This window comes from Rhamphochromis longiceps, linkage group LG18, assembly GCF_057381845.1.
Source record: "Rhamphochromis longiceps isolate RC_006_pf linkage group LG18, R_longiceps_female_GT1.1, whole genome shotgun sequence".
Classification (NCBI taxonomy): Eukaryota; Metazoa; Chordata; class Actinopteri; order Cichliformes; family Cichlidae; genus Rhamphochromis; species Rhamphochromis longiceps.
The window spans coordinates 6,496,791-6,512,257 of NC_140574.1; the positions used below are offsets into that span (position 1 = coordinate 6,496,791).

At 39.5% G+C, this 15,467-nt stretch overlaps 1 protein-coding gene across 2 annotated transcripts in view; it reads left to right on the forward strand.

Annotated features, from left to right (window-relative positions):
* LOC146647597 (receptor-type tyrosine-protein phosphatase N2-like) overlaps positions 1-15,467 on the forward strand; it is a 231,715-nt gene that overhangs the window by 174,600 nt on the left and 41,648 nt on the right. For both annotated transcript variants that reach the window (XM_085390215.1, XM_085390216.1), the window contains 2 exons: positions 2,624-2,821; positions 10,315-10,462. In XM_085390215.1, the coding sequence (XP_085246341.1) occupies positions 2,624-2,821; positions 10,315-10,462 (346 nt within the window). The remainder of the gene's footprint in view (positions 1-2,623; positions 2,822-10,314; positions 10,463-15,467) is intronic.

Consider the following 15,467-nt stretch of genomic DNA (forward strand, 5'->3'; position numbering starts at 1 on the left):
ACGATTTTTTTTAAAAATGTTGCCCATTCTGAGAAATCAAAATATAATCTTATTTTATAAAATTTATTGAAAGAGTAGAAAAGGCAACCACCTTCATCATTCTCAATATTGCTAACTTAAATGCCATTTGAAAAAATGAAAAAGTTCACCTTTAAAGATATTTCAAAAAACAGCCAATTGTGTTACACGTGATGGTTATCGCAGAATACCACAATGCTATTTTACCGTATAGCAACATCTTTAAATCTTTAACTTCACAGTCTTAAACTTTTGTCTTTGAGTTTCTTTACATCCACACATGAAGTGCTGCGTTGATAGTTTTTTGATGTATGTTCAAAACAAAACTGAGGAAATTAGATCGAAACATTATATGCCACAAAATAATCAGTAGCATTTAAACATGTCAGATAAGGTCACAGATAGTTTTAACTGTAACATGAGGGTTTTAGTTCTGCACATCTTTGTTCTGGATTATCAAAAACTGTGTGTTTTTCCTTCCTCTTGTATCAAGTGGCACAGTCATTCCTTACAGCTCACTAAAGGTCCTGCTGGGAGTTGTGTAGAGAAGACGCAGACTGAAAGTTCGATGTGGTGTCAATATTTCATTGTGGTCACGTATCCAGAAAATGACAGTTTGCTCAGGCGTATGAAGATATTGTACTTGCTGCTAAGAAACTGAGCGGCATAGTTTGCCAAAACCTTTTTATAAAGTTTTTTTTTTATGTATTCAGGGGAAGCTTGCTGAGCATGCATGCTGTTTTTCCACCAACATCCTGGAAGCTGGCCAGCATTCAGCAGTTGGTTGTTAAGTGTCTGGTTCTTTCACCATTCCTGCCCAGGTGTTTACAGCCAGTCGGAAGGATTTCAGTTTTGCTCAAAATGTCTTTTAGTTTTATTCTTTTTGTTGTGAGTTTGCTGTTTTTTCGTGTGTTTTGTTTGGTTTTTTACTAACTTGTGATTTACAGGAGCATGACTACACAAGTTGTCACTGAAAGTTGTTTATGAAGGTCAGAATACACTAAGCCCAATTTTAATAGCAAATCCCATTTTCTGTTGCTTGAATCCACTCTTTACTCACATTCACTCATTATGCCCACAGTGGCCCTTTTTCATTTTTATGATTTTAAGCCTTTTAGATTTTAGAGGACAAAAAGAGAAATAATAAGAACACTCACAAATACACATTATAAAGAAGGCAGGATTTTTTTGGAAGGAAATGCTAATTAACACGATGAAACTAACGGTTCTTAATGAGCTCAGGAATGTTACACTCATATGTACAGAACCCTCAAGTCATTAAATAAGCTTCATTGTTCCGCTGGCAAAAGTTTGGACTGTCAACTTTGATTCTGAGAACTTATGACTGACTTCAAGTGATGGCCATGTGACCTAAAACACTGCTTTTTAAATGTGAATTACCTATGTATATGGGGTAGCTGGTGTTTTGCAGCTACTCTAGTTTTAGGCAGTGCTGACGTTAGTCCATTTCTCCATCATATCCATTTTGTGCTACAGTTGTTGCTTGCCAAGAGCTTCAGCCTTTCTGGGATGTACTGTGTTATTCTTCAGCTGTCTGTTTTTTCCATCACAATCAATCACTTTACAGAAGAAGTGATACACTATTTCGCCAGGGTTAATTTTTCCTCTGAAATGAGGAAGACAGACATGGTACAAAAGGGTACCAGCCAGTGCTAACTTGTTAACATGCTAAATTCAGTTCATTCCAGTGTTATTTTTATAACACCAAATGACAACAATGGTCACCTCAAGATGCTTAATATTGTATGGGAAAGACCCTAACATAATACAGGGAAACCCCAACAATCAGACAAGCCTCTATGAGCAAGCACTATGGCAACAGTGAGAAGGAAAAAAAAAAACCCTTTAACAGGAAGAAATCTCCAGCAGAACCAGGCTCAGGGAGGGGCGGGGCCATCTGCCCTGGCCGGTTGAGGGTGAAGGGAGGGAGACAGGAGCCAGAGATTAATCAGTAGCTGTCTCTGTCACATAATAAATAAACCTCTTTGAAATAAGATCAGAGTGATTAATTCTTCACTTGCTTAGTTGATTTTACTGTTCAGTTATTTTAAAAACCAACCATGGTGTGTACTGTACTATTAGCTGTTGCTCTAATAATTAGTCCCTGGGCAGCAATTATGAAGAAACCAATGAGTGTTAACCAGCCACAACTTTATTTGACATGTGTCAAATAAAGGTCGGTTCAAAAGCTTGCTAAGATTCTGATAATAATAGTGACCACAACTTCAACACAGCAGCATACGAAAACATTAAACTCAGCTACCACCATTACTGTTCATCAAAGAGAAACAACCTCATCAGATGCAACTGCAGCAAAAGCAAGCTCTCAGTCTGTCTCCATGTTTTAGTGGGGTTTTTATTTTACCGTTTACAAACTGTCAGGTGTATTTATTCACTTCCCTTTGAAGGTAGCATGCTACAGCAAGGCAACATTATCTGCTGTTAGTTCTAATTATATCAGTAGTGTTAAGATATTTCAAACAAATTTGTCAGCCAAGTGTCGTAAGTCATGCATGAGTAAAATACTACTAGGTCCCACCTACGTGACGGCAGTGACTAATCTGTAGCGCCTTCCTTCCCGTAGGAGCTGTGTCGGCAGCGCATGGCAGTCAAGCCCCCAGCCGAGCGTCCGGAGCCCATCTCCTCCAGGATCAACAGCGTCTCTTCTCAGTTCAGCGATGGCGGTCAAGCCGTCAGCCCCTCGGCACGGAGCAGCATTTCCTCCTGGAGCGAAGAGCCCGCCCACTCAAATATGGACATCTCAACCGGTCACATGATCCTGGTGAGTTTCCAGCTGAGCAGTTTTGATGTAATCATCACACAATACAATGTGAAATATGTCGAAAGCAGCTCACTTTTTCACCACTAACAGCCCTGCAAACATATTTCATGTGAAAATAAAAATACTGGATCTGAATGAAATTTTCAAATGACGAACAAACTTTAGTCCACTACAGTTTTTAACTAATTGGCACTGCTGGGTAATAGAGCTATCATTTTTAGAAATAGAAATTGTAGTTACCTCAATTTGTTATAGTATTCCTAATCCTTATTAGTAAAGAAAAAAAATACATTAGTGTAACTGATTTTTTTGTTTTGTTTTCTGTAAAGTTCATAATTTATCTTTATTTTAAATAGAGTACCTTTCTTTATAACACCAACACACGTGCACCCTATATTACACACCCAGAGCTGATGAAATCAGTTTATTTTAAAAAGAAAAGAAAATAGAGAAGAATAACACTAGGCAATGGATCCCTTGGTTAAACTAAATGTGCCCACATCTCGAGTGGTTTAGCTTTTCATCCAGCAGAGCCTGTGTTGTGCTTTTTGGTGTTCGTGTTTCTACGAATGTGAATGAAAAATGCATCAAAATAACGAACAAAATGAGATTGTTGCAACTTATTTCTGTAAGTTGCTCTTAAAATAATAACCTTATGTTAGGCTATCGTCAAAATGTTCAATTAAATTAATTCTAGGAACCAACACTGCAGCTCCTGTGCCAAGTGAAAATGACGTCAGTGGCCCAAATAAGATGTCTAATATTGATCGTTCAGAGAAAACAATGAAAACTTCAGTCGGATTCAGTTGGATTATCAAAGTAGGTTAATTTCCCCGAGAAGGAGTTTACAAAATAATATTTAGAGTAAATTTCTGTTCTGTTCTAATTATTCTATTAATAGGATGTTTTTTATCTTCCACTTTTATCATCTTGCCTCCCACTTGGTTTACCATTTTAACCAGTCTTTTAAACTCAAACTACTACAAACTACACACACACACACACACACACACACACACACACACACACACACACACACACACAGACTTTTATCCTCTTGTATCTCTCTCTCTCTCATCTTTCTTCTTGTCTTTTTTTTTGTTTTTGCACATCTCATTACACCCACAGTTTCTATAAGCAGTCTTATTTCCCTCTTCAATACAGCAGATGAAAATCTCTATTGAACCTTGGTCGCTTTCTGCCAAGCGCCATCATAATTGCGATACATACCTACTCACTTCAACAACCCACCACCCACGGCACCACCACCTCCTCATCCCAACTCCCCCACCCTGCCTCCACCTCTCTCTCCGTGCAATATGAGGCTGCCGGCAAGATGTGAAAGAGCGGCCTTTTTGATGTGTTCAATAGGCACAAAGATACTAATTACCCCAGAGAGTTGCACCAGAGTTGTGTTCAGGAGAGATGACTCCCTCTGCAGCCCTTTGCTACTGCAGAGTGTCTCTGTTGTTTTACACAAGCGTACAGCCAAGCTAAAACGTTTGGCAAACGCACCCACAGTATATAATGCATGCATATAAAAAGCTTAGGTCACATACAGATGAAAATAGATTTGAGTTTTGACAACAAGGTCTGAACTTCTGCAGGTATGTTTACTTTATCTCCGTGAGATGAATCCATATCTGCAGAGGTGTCACCGCTGGAGAGTGGCATGAAATAAAGTGTTTGTCAAGCATTCAGTCAGTGTGTGGGCCACAGTCTGGTCAGGATGATTGCTGAAATTGTTAAATCATAGCAACAAATGTATAAAACGATGAGAGGGAACCAAGGAGACAGACTAAGTGACTCTAATGTGTCTATGATGATTAATTTTGTGTAGGTGATGGAGATGAATGCAAATTTTAAAAGCCTCTTCAGAGCAAATTCAAAAAGTGTAAGTGGACTTTTTCATCACAACATTTCATACATATAATATGGTGCCTTTTCTTTTTAGAACAAGAGACCCTCATCCCCATAAAATTAATTTAAACCTTTAAATTGTTAAATTCTAAATTCACTAATAACAATTTTCCTTTTCCAAAAGAAGTCTATAAGGAGTCAAAAAGTATTATTGTTTTTAACCCAATCTTAAAATCAGGAAGGAAAACAGAGGATATTTGATGACTTGGATAAAAATCATTACCTACTCTTCAACAAATGAATGTGTCCTGAGGGAGAGGTGATAGGTTGGTGGGTTTAAATGAGCAACAGTAGACTATGGGGTGCCTGTTATGAAATCATTTTTAGACCAAACATGGTGGGAAAAAAATATGTTAAAGAAATCTTCCCATTCAAAGTCTGAAGCATTAAACTGATGAATGTAGACAAGTAAGACTGCAGTTTTTAGGTGATATGCCAATGCCATGTTGTCGAACTGTGATTTGCAAAGTTTACACTCTAACTTTTGGACATGTATACCAATAAAATCCTTGGTCAGCATCTGTGATCTAGTGTCAGTTAGAAGCTGCCTTAGGTTAAGTAGGTCCAAAGTTTTGGGGGAATTTTCTGGTTTGGTGCTCCTGCTACCAAAATACACCATGATGTTGCTCTTTCTTCTTCTAAAAGTAACACCAGGGATGTTCCAGACAAAGAGAATTGGGCTAAGTCAGACCATACTGACTAAACACTCTAATTCCTCTAATTACAAGCAATGGTTTTACTCAGATGCAGTTGGGATTAGGAAATAATTGCACTTGCTTTAGTTGAGCGATTAGTTATGACGTAGATTTTTGATAACCAATTCATTTCAGTTTTATTTATATGTTACCGAATCACAACAGCAGTCGCCTCAAGGTGCTTTGTATATTTATAAATATATATGAAGATATAAAACTTACACCCGCTGAATTAATATGTATACGTACACATACAGGAACAACTCTGGGTTTTTGCAGTATTTTGTGATACCAGCAATACTGTCAGAATAATGATAGAAGCATCCTCTGCTACATCCAGAACGGTGGATTTTCAAAGATCACGATGTTTTATTCATCTAACAAATGTATGCAGTCAGATATGCTTTTACTGTGCCCATTTAATAATGGTTGCTGTTTAGTCGTTGGAGTATAAACATAAAATGTAACTCAAATGGACTCCTTTTAATTGCATCTATGCTGTTTAATAATAGTAAACCTTTCCCAGTGGACTGGGTTTATTAGGAGCCTTCTGTGTAGACGAGGAGTTGATGTCTCATTTAACTTGAAGTCCATGTTGTTGTTTCCACTGAGGAAATAAAACCGATAGGACACTGAGGATTCTGGTAGTTTGTAAGTCACAGCGTGCTCATCAACACGGGCCGTGATAATGTTGGTTTTTAGTTAATGTTAGCAGGCTGTGAGCTTTTTCAGTTATGTCATTTCCTTTTAATCCACTTCAGTTTTGGCCTGAGAGAGAAAAGAGCAGAGAGATTGAAAACAGAGAGAGCAGATGTATCGTATTAACACAGACTGGCCTGGAAGTGTGCTTCAGCACCTTGGACAGCTCCACGGTCTCAGTGAAACAAACTGTAGCTCTGAGTTGTCCAAGCTGACTCCATCTAATAATACCAGTGTCATGTAGAAAAAAATTATTTTTTCAAAATGTCAGGAAATCAAGGAAGGAACATGATAGTTTTAAACCAGCCCGCTACTCTTTGAAACCGAAAGGTCAGATTGTTTTCTCAACCCAAGTTCTCCGGGTGGAGAAAAGTTCAAAAAGCAAAAAGCCACTTACCAATTTTCTTAACCGTTTTTTTCTTCATGCCCCTCCCATCTTTCATTCTTCTTCTTTGTTTTTTTTACCGTTTACCCAATTTTCCTGCTTTTTCATCCACGCAGCTTTTTATTGCATATTCTTCTTACCCTATTGCCTTTTTTTGTGTTTACTCTTCATCCTTTTCCACTGCTTTCCCAATTCTGTTCTGCCTTTTTCTTGTCCACCATTTTGAAAAGTGCCTACTTGTGACTTCTCATACTTTTGTTTTGCAGTGACAACTGTAAAAAAAAACAATAACAAAAGAAAACAAATCACAGTTAGCTCATTTGAATTTCACACCATGATGTGGGACCTGAGTAGCAAATTTGATGGCAACAAACCTGGGTTACAGTCGGTATGTTTCGGGAAAAGTTGAGTCGTTCGGTGAACCGTCACAGCAGGAGATCAAATCCATTACTAAGCAAGACAAGTTTGGCTCTGCTTTGAAAAAGTAAATATTTATATCTAATGCCCAGCCATGCACTCAAGTGAGGCAACTGTTGAGTGATTAATAAAAATCACCAGCTTCAAAGAAAGGAATAACGTGACTGCTCGTGAGCTGCAGTGCCCCTCCTCTCCACCAGCCCTCCCACCTCCCTACAAAAATTAATTGCCTCTCGTAAACCCCTGGCAAATTCCATGTCATCATCCACCCACTGATTTTAATTTGAGGCGAAACAGCTTTCACCATCTTATCTACGTTAATGTATTACTTGGTCCCATGTGACTGGGACCGAGATCCCCCCCCCCCCCCCTGCCCCCAACACCTCCCCCACCTGCCCCCAACACCTCCCCCACATCCTCTCTGCTTGTGTCTTAAGAGGATTAGGCGACTCTATATATAAAGCACATTATCTTGTCGTTTGTTGCTGGCCAAGTAAGTGTTATAGATTATGCTGCAGTGGAAGCCTCCGTCGAGATTAGCCATGCTGGGAATCTGTTGTGGTTTTCGTAGCTCACCATCAGGCCAGCTGGGATGTGATCTGTAGAGTTGATAGGTCACAGGGCAATAGCTGGAGGATGAATGTGCGTCGGGAAATGGATGTTAAATCACTCTAATGTGGTCTGCCGAGGAGGAGGAAGAAGCATTCAGCTGCGGAGAAGTTAGCCTCGTGTCAGGATGATGTCAGCTTTTAACTAAAAATAAGATAGCTGCCTCTGTGTGAAAGATGGATGAAAAAAAAAAAAGATGGATGTCGATGGATTGGTTATGATGCATTATGTGTTTGTGTTGAGTTCACAAATGGGAAGATTGTTGCCTGAATTGTTGCAAAATACTTAGAGCATGAAATTTCATTAGTTCTTAATTGGACCCTCAGCATTAATTGTATCTGCAAATAGACTTAAGTTTTAAAGTTACTTACTTGTTGAAGTGGCACCTTGTTCTAAAATGTATATAATGCAACATCGATCCATCTTTTCTTGTCCTCATGAAAGCTTTGGAAGCCTTTTTGTACTTCCTACACCGATGCAGAATGCATCAGATATAAAGAAGACTCTTTTAAGACATTTAGATTAGCTCTTAAAAGCCTCATCACTGGCGCTGATAGCACCTTATGTAAGATGTTTGTTCCAGTATGACACCATTAGTGCAGGAAGAAGGTGCTGTTCCACAAGGAGAAAAAAAATCTCTGTAACAAGTCTCTTATTCTTGGTTTTAACAGCTAAATTTACGAGTTCAGCTACATTTTCAAAGTAAAAGTGCAGATTCTGCAGATGGTCAGTGTGAAGCTAACCTCCAGTCAAAAATAATTCATCATCGGCACAGAAACTGTTATTACCGTTAAATAAATATAGTCAGGTAATATGTATTCTGCTCTAACATGAAGTGGAGCATAAAATAGAAATGCTGAAGTAGAGCACAGGTCCCCTGAAATTGCACTCGAAGTGGCTTCGATAAATGTGTTTTCCACAACTGGATACCCTTCCCTGCTGAGTAACAGTATCCCACAGTGATTTCTTTCCACCCACTTCCCCTTTCTTTTCACTCTCTTTCGATCCAAAATGGCTGCTGCATTACGTCAACCTCCCTATGCGACCAGCTTTCATGCTCCCATTTCCTACAGGTGCTTAGGTGGCGCGTCAGAGCCACAATGGCGGCTCGAGCAGAGTCTTATTGCGTAGCGGGTTTTATTGAGCACCTTTGGTAGCTGTAAGCCCCCCCCCCTCCCCTCTGCAGTAAGGGGATTATTCAGTCTTTGGCCGACACATGGTGATCTCAGCACCTCCTGATTGGATTGCAATAATCCCTTTACACAGCCACAAAACCCTATTACTCTGGCATTAGAGAAGGAGAGAGAGGGGCAGGGGGTAGAGGGCAGTTGGGGGGAGGCATCAGATTTGGACTCTGTGTGTGTGTCTTCTGTAGGACTGTGTGTCTTTCTGCACCCTAAGTTATATACGTGCTTTCTATGTGCATGTGTATATTCTGTCATTTTGTGTGTGTATTTGAGTGTTTGCTTAGTGTGTGTATCTTGTTGCCTGCGTATGTTTCTTTTGTGTCTTTGCAGTATGTGGGTGAACTATTTTTTGTACATGTGACCTTACGAAAACCTTTATGTGTGGTTTCTACTTCAGATGTGTGTATGTGCATTTTCTTTGTGTGCCTTTTGATGGATCGGGCCTCCCGCTGTTGATAAGCGGCTGCGTGCAGGTGGAGGGTCGCAGCTTGTGACCTCCTGTTACATCATTGCTGCTTTTAGCAGCTCTGAGACAAATTTAATAGAGAGCTGATACTACAAGGAAAGTCTGTGTGTTTCAGTAGGGTTGTGTGTATGTGCGTGTGAATGCAGTGTCATGTGTAAAGCCTGCTGTTCAACAGTGAGTATTTTGAGCTCACTTAATGAAACTAACAAGCCTCAACACTTAGACGTTAGCCATTGGAGTAGGCATGTGCTTGTATGTTAAAAATCATATACGTGCATTTCATCTGGACAGTTCTCCATTTTCTTCCGCCGCGCGGACATCTGCTCAGGTCGACTTCCATTTTTAACAAACTCCTCTCATTTTAGCAGAAAGCCATTAGGCCTTTTTTGGAAGCTAATTCTGATTAAGATCAGTCCCATTTGTAACTGCCACCATAAATCACCGCTGGTACCATTTAAAGAACCACACCAGCTCATTCCGTTGCCTCATCCATTAAAAAACGAGCCTACCGTCCATATTTTCCGAGCACGGGCTGCTCATTTTCAAAGCTGCTTAAAAAACAAAGCATCACTGTTCACCATCAGATACCATTACCATGGCTTTGCCAAGTGTTATGGTTTTATGCCAAAATAATTTGTAGGCAGTTGATCAAAGTCAGTGAATTAATTAATAGGTAATAGGTAATGGCATACACTGCTAAAGATAGGTGTGTCTTATAAAGTGAAATAGCAATATGCATTTTGGCACTAATACTTTGGTTTAATGGCACCACTAGATAATTATTTGCTTTCATTTGAATGTTCCTGGAGAAAAAACTCACAACGTTTAATAAAGATTAGAAAAATGTAGCTTCTAAAATAGAGGATCGTAATTGGTTTAGTTCAGATGGTTGTCATCCTGAACCAGAAATTTTAAGGATTGCCTTTAAAAGAATCAGAATTTTAAGGCATGACCATATTGAGCCAAAGCACAATAAAAACAATTGCAATCAAAGATTATTAAAAGAAGGGAAACCCTATAATGAATACACCGCAGCAAGTTTCATGTATATAAATCTGTCTCTGATGGGAAAGTATAAGCCTGACTCACCTACTCTATTGACTCTTTTCCTCCAGTCCTACATGGAAGATCACCTGAAGAATAAGGATCGCCTGGAGAAGGAGTGGGAAGCACTGTGTGCGTACCAAGCTGAACCCAACGCGTGCACCATCGGCCTCAAGGATGGCAACGCGAAGAAGAACCGCTCCGCTGCTGTTGTAGCATGTAAACAATGACTTTCTCTTATTCTTTCCGTTCTTGCCACTGTGTCTTAAAGGTAGTAGTAGTGTACAATGTACAAGTAGATTTTATAGGAGACTTTAATTAATTTATTGACAAAGTGTGAACGATTGCCTTTAGTATCAACAAAATTGGATAATACCGTGTTTTAGTTTCTCTAACATGTTTAAAACCTAAAAGGTGTTGCAGTTCTGTTGGCAGAGACACAAAAAGAAAAGACTGCATTACTGGTGGAGCACAAAAGCCATCAGTTCTGAGTGGAACCAAAATTCGGCTGTTACACCTCCTGATGTCAGTCGTCCAAACATGGTGGCATTACTCTCAGCACCTCTCAACAACACTCCCCTTATATTCTGAGCTCAGCCTGTATTATCAGAAACCTGGAGCAGATGCAGCTAGCAGAAGGGTTGTAAATTAGTTTTCTATTAAAGCTCTCCTGCACCGACCTCATCAATGATTAAAATTTCTAAGCTTCTGTGGAAATAGCCCATCTAAAAAAGTGCTGTCCCATTCTCTCCACCAGGCCGAGGCTTAATGAAATCCAGGTTGTCAGCAGGGAAAGCAGTTTGTCAGGAATAAATTGTGCTTCCTATTTGAAGCACCACTGGCTTCTTCAAGAAAAAAAAAAATTCTGAACTGTTTTGCCGATCACCGGAGGCTTCGGAGGAGTGCTCGCAAGAGTAGAATGCACAAACTCGGAAAGTTTGTCCCTCTTAAAAATTCACAGGATCCCAGATGATTATGGCAGATTCTCTCAAGGCTAAACGAAGCTCCTCAGTTTTAATTTAGTTCTAGAAATCACTAAATGGATGATCTGCCTACCTCACAACAAACACATTTTCCTATGCAACTCAAATTAACCAGTGTTTGGCCAGTTACCTCAATGGAAAGACCTTTTTTGTTTATTTTTTATAGCTCCATAATTCTTGATACAATTTCAGCCTCATTGTGTTAAATATGATCAAAAAGTTCTGTCTCTACCTATAAAAAATAAAAAATACCCTAATTTTCCCTTCAAGGTCATCTTCTCGTGCACTTCTGGACTCTGTTCAGTGGGGCTGTTATATAGCTAGTGTTGAAAACACGCAGTTCTTTGAATCTTTGGGCTGAAGGAAGGACAATACTCGGTGTATCAATGCTCAATCAACAATCATTTATTTCCATACAATTCAACAGTCAGAGCATTACAACGTCCGGACGGGAGAGATGCTACCAGAGGGTCAGGCACATGTCTCAAAATGGTGACGGGTTGCTCAGCTTTTTATAGTCTCTAGTGGCCCCCAGCTAGTCGTAAAAGCCAAAACATCACATTTTTTCTCTGTTACAGCGCCTAAGTTATGACCTCGGCAGTTGTTTCTCTGCTTTCTGTAAGGTGGGGGTGTGGAATGTGGTCTATCTATCTCCCCTGTCTTTAGACACAGAGTCTCCTTCTCTTCATGATTCAACAATTAAGCATGTCAAGAAAACAGTGTAACACATTCCCAGCAGATCAAGGATACAGAGTGATGCACATTTATCTAATGAACTAATATGTGAATATGTTCTGTTAACTCAAAAGTATAATGAGAACTAAACTACATACAGATCCCACACTCTATTTTAAAGGGTATAATATGATCTACAGCAGTATTCTAATTCAACTACTTTGATTACATATATAAGGTAACATATAATAACAGAATAATATCACAATACCCTCTTTTGATCTCTCATTAAAGAGATCACTAATAACAAGCACTTCAGCGTTGCAAGGTCCAAGTTTTCTTGATCCTGAGGCCCTCTGTCCCCCTTTAACGGGTGGACCATATGTGGGATGACCTCTGTGTTCACGCAGTTCAGATGCAAGCAAAGTTAGATTTACAACCATAACAGCAGTTACAGATGACTCTCCCATCACTCCCCAATTCTCCCACAGCTTTATTTTGGTGCTCCAGTTTTCCACTCCCATTTTAATGCCCCCTTATACCTTTCAAATGTACTTAGACTAGAACCTCTGTCTAAGGAGCTTTTAACCTTTATTTTTATTGCTGCAGCTACCAGTGTCTTCCAGTTGGGTGATTCTCAGCTTCTTTCTTCGACCTCCGGGGTTAGACCACCCTTTAGTCATTGCACAGTTCTGGGGATTATTCTGCCCCGATTTCAAACAAGGATCTGTGTGTTTTGGGTTCACCGGCGTGTCCCCCTTTTTGCCAAGAGCCTCTCGAACCTCGTTGGTCTGGTGTTCCTGGTTTTCGCCAACCCCTTCATGGTTATTGCTGTGTTTGTGGGATCCATCTTCTCCAGGAGCCCAAACGTCATGACACTTGACCCCAGTTGCTGTCTCGGCAGTCCCTACATCTGTCCCTGCTGTGAAGGGTCCTCACATCTCCGGGTCCCCGTCTGGTGTCTGTTCCTTTCTCTGCAAGAGACAGAAAACCAAAACACCTCTCTCCCTAGCCTTGATAATCTAATATTGTTATCCATTGTTCTTCTAATGATTCAAATTTGGTTTAAAATATTATGTTCAGGACCTATTCTAATCATAATCTATGTGTGTGTAAAAGAAATCAAAAATTTGTGAACCCTTTCTAAGTCTAACACATTATAAGCTTAAGTTTTACCATAGCTAATTTATTAAACACAAAAATAAACTCATAGAAATTTTCATATCACCATTGTTTGATGTTCGGACCCAACTTCCCCCTTTTTGACACACTCCCATGTGTCAATTCATTGGAGCGTTGCTCCAGCCTTGTCATCCCTGAGGATCTTCGATCCCGAAAATGTCCCTTCTCCTCATGTAATAAAGTCCGTCATCCTTCCATGCCCCGGTAACTGGTCCATCCAGAGCTGTAACATTTTGAAATGTACATACAACAAGCCAAACCACACCTTGGTCACACCAACCCCTTTCTGCCCTGAAGATGTCCAACACCATCTTAGTCTGGACCAGGGTTGTAATAGTTTTGCAATTTTCATCAGTTTTAATCAGTTTTTACCAATTCTTTGCTAGTTTAGTGTAGTTTTTATTTTCTGAAAATCCTTAGTTTCAATTTAGTTTTATTTGTGTTTTGCAAAAATTAAGTGTAACAAAATCCCAGTTCCATCATATCAGTCATACTCTTCTGGTTATCCTTGGGTGTTGAGACTAATAACTATTAACTCTTGCCGCACCGAGTGGTCCTAATTTTGGTTGAAGTGAATTGATAACCTTTTGAAGGCGATTGTTTCACACCTTTATTTAGATGTCCCAGTCCTGTTGTCTCGGGATACATCACGCTGCCTTATCTGGGATTAGCTGTTTTCTAGGGATGCGGGTTGAGTGGGTGAGCTCTTCAAGGAGGGGGAGTGTGCTCCCCCTGATGAGGTCTTCTAGGTAAGCTAGGTTAACCTTCTTGTGTGGGCTTTTCAAGTGCACTTTAAGGTTAGTGGGACTTTTAGTTTTATAAATGTCCCTCATGACCCCCTGATGACCCAGTATTTCATTTTTGCACACTGTAGTACACATTTTAGTTTTTGCTTGTAGCTCGCATACTCTACTTGCCACTCCTCTAATTCCTGATGTTTCTTAGAGAGGGCAACAGTACCTTTAAAATTATATCACATGTGTGGGGGTGTGGCCTTGCCAATTGTTTTGCCCACCTTTTCAAAATGGCTGGCGTGCCCACAAGCACATTTCATGGAAAAAGAAAGGTAAGCTTGATATTTACATTTAAAATGTTTTGTTAAACTCAGATTTTTATTTTATTCTTTTTGCAAGTACCCCTCCTCGGTGGCGAGAAACTGTTGGTGTGGTCAAGTGGGTGCTCTAGAAACAAACGCTCAGGACAGAACAGTTATCAGTCATGTACTTCCTACAAATTTTGCATATGTTTTATTTCATATTGATCCTCTGAGTGTAATGGTACATTTTAATTTGAATTTATCCAAACTAAACACAATATTTTCTTTATTTACTTTGCTCTTGTTCTTTTGCAGTACCACATCCTATCAAATGTCCCTGTCGATTATATTCTACATTTAATAACTTACTATTTCAAGTGAGAACCTAAATCATGTGGACCAATGTTTATTATTGCATATCTCTATTCTGAATGTGGCCAGTCATTCATAGGTATTGTTCAATTTTGGCGATTTTCCTCTATAACATTTAATTGACTTTTTACAGTGGCCTGCTATGGTTAATAATAACATATTCCAGTCATGAGTGGTATCAAAAGTCTTCTCCACTGTAGCATTTGGCATTCCCAATAATATAACATGATACCTTAATCAAAACACAGCTAATATAGCACAGTTTTCTTAATGCAAACATCAGTAACTCAAAATCAGCAACCACAGTGTTAAGTCTGCAGTTCATACTTATGTGAAGCTAGAGTCTCCTCCTCCAGTCTCTCTTATCCTCCTGCTCCTGAAAAAACAAAACAAAACAAAGCGAAGCATCCACCCTTCTCTTGTCGGCTGGGTGAATTGTTTATGAATTGTTTATTGGCATTTACTAATCCTAAAGTGGGTGCAGTCATTGTCTCAGTATCAAGTTAGTCAAAACTTTTAGTCGTCAGTCCATCACAGTCCATTCACATGCATACCTCCATACACATTCATACCAGATGTTGCTGATAATGGAGTCTCACGCGCAACCTATTCGAGCATCCATCACCAGCAAGTTGACGTCATCATTTTAAAGGAAAACAATTCCTTGTTGTTTTTTGGGCCGGATTGACTCGGTGCAATCCTTTTAGATCAGTGTTCCCTATAAGTGAATTTCTCCCAAGCCAATTACAATCATGGAGAAGCACACTTTGCAACTGTTTACAGTAATAATATTTCATAGCGCTTTAAATTTCAATCTTTCAGGCCTAGTTTAAAGAGCTGATTGTTAAATCATAAACTCACAAAATATCAACATATCCCCACCGGTGGATCACACCTCTCAGATGTTTTTTCTCCAGTGCACTGTAACAAAAACGAAAACAGACATAACCAACAAAATACTACTAAAATAACACAA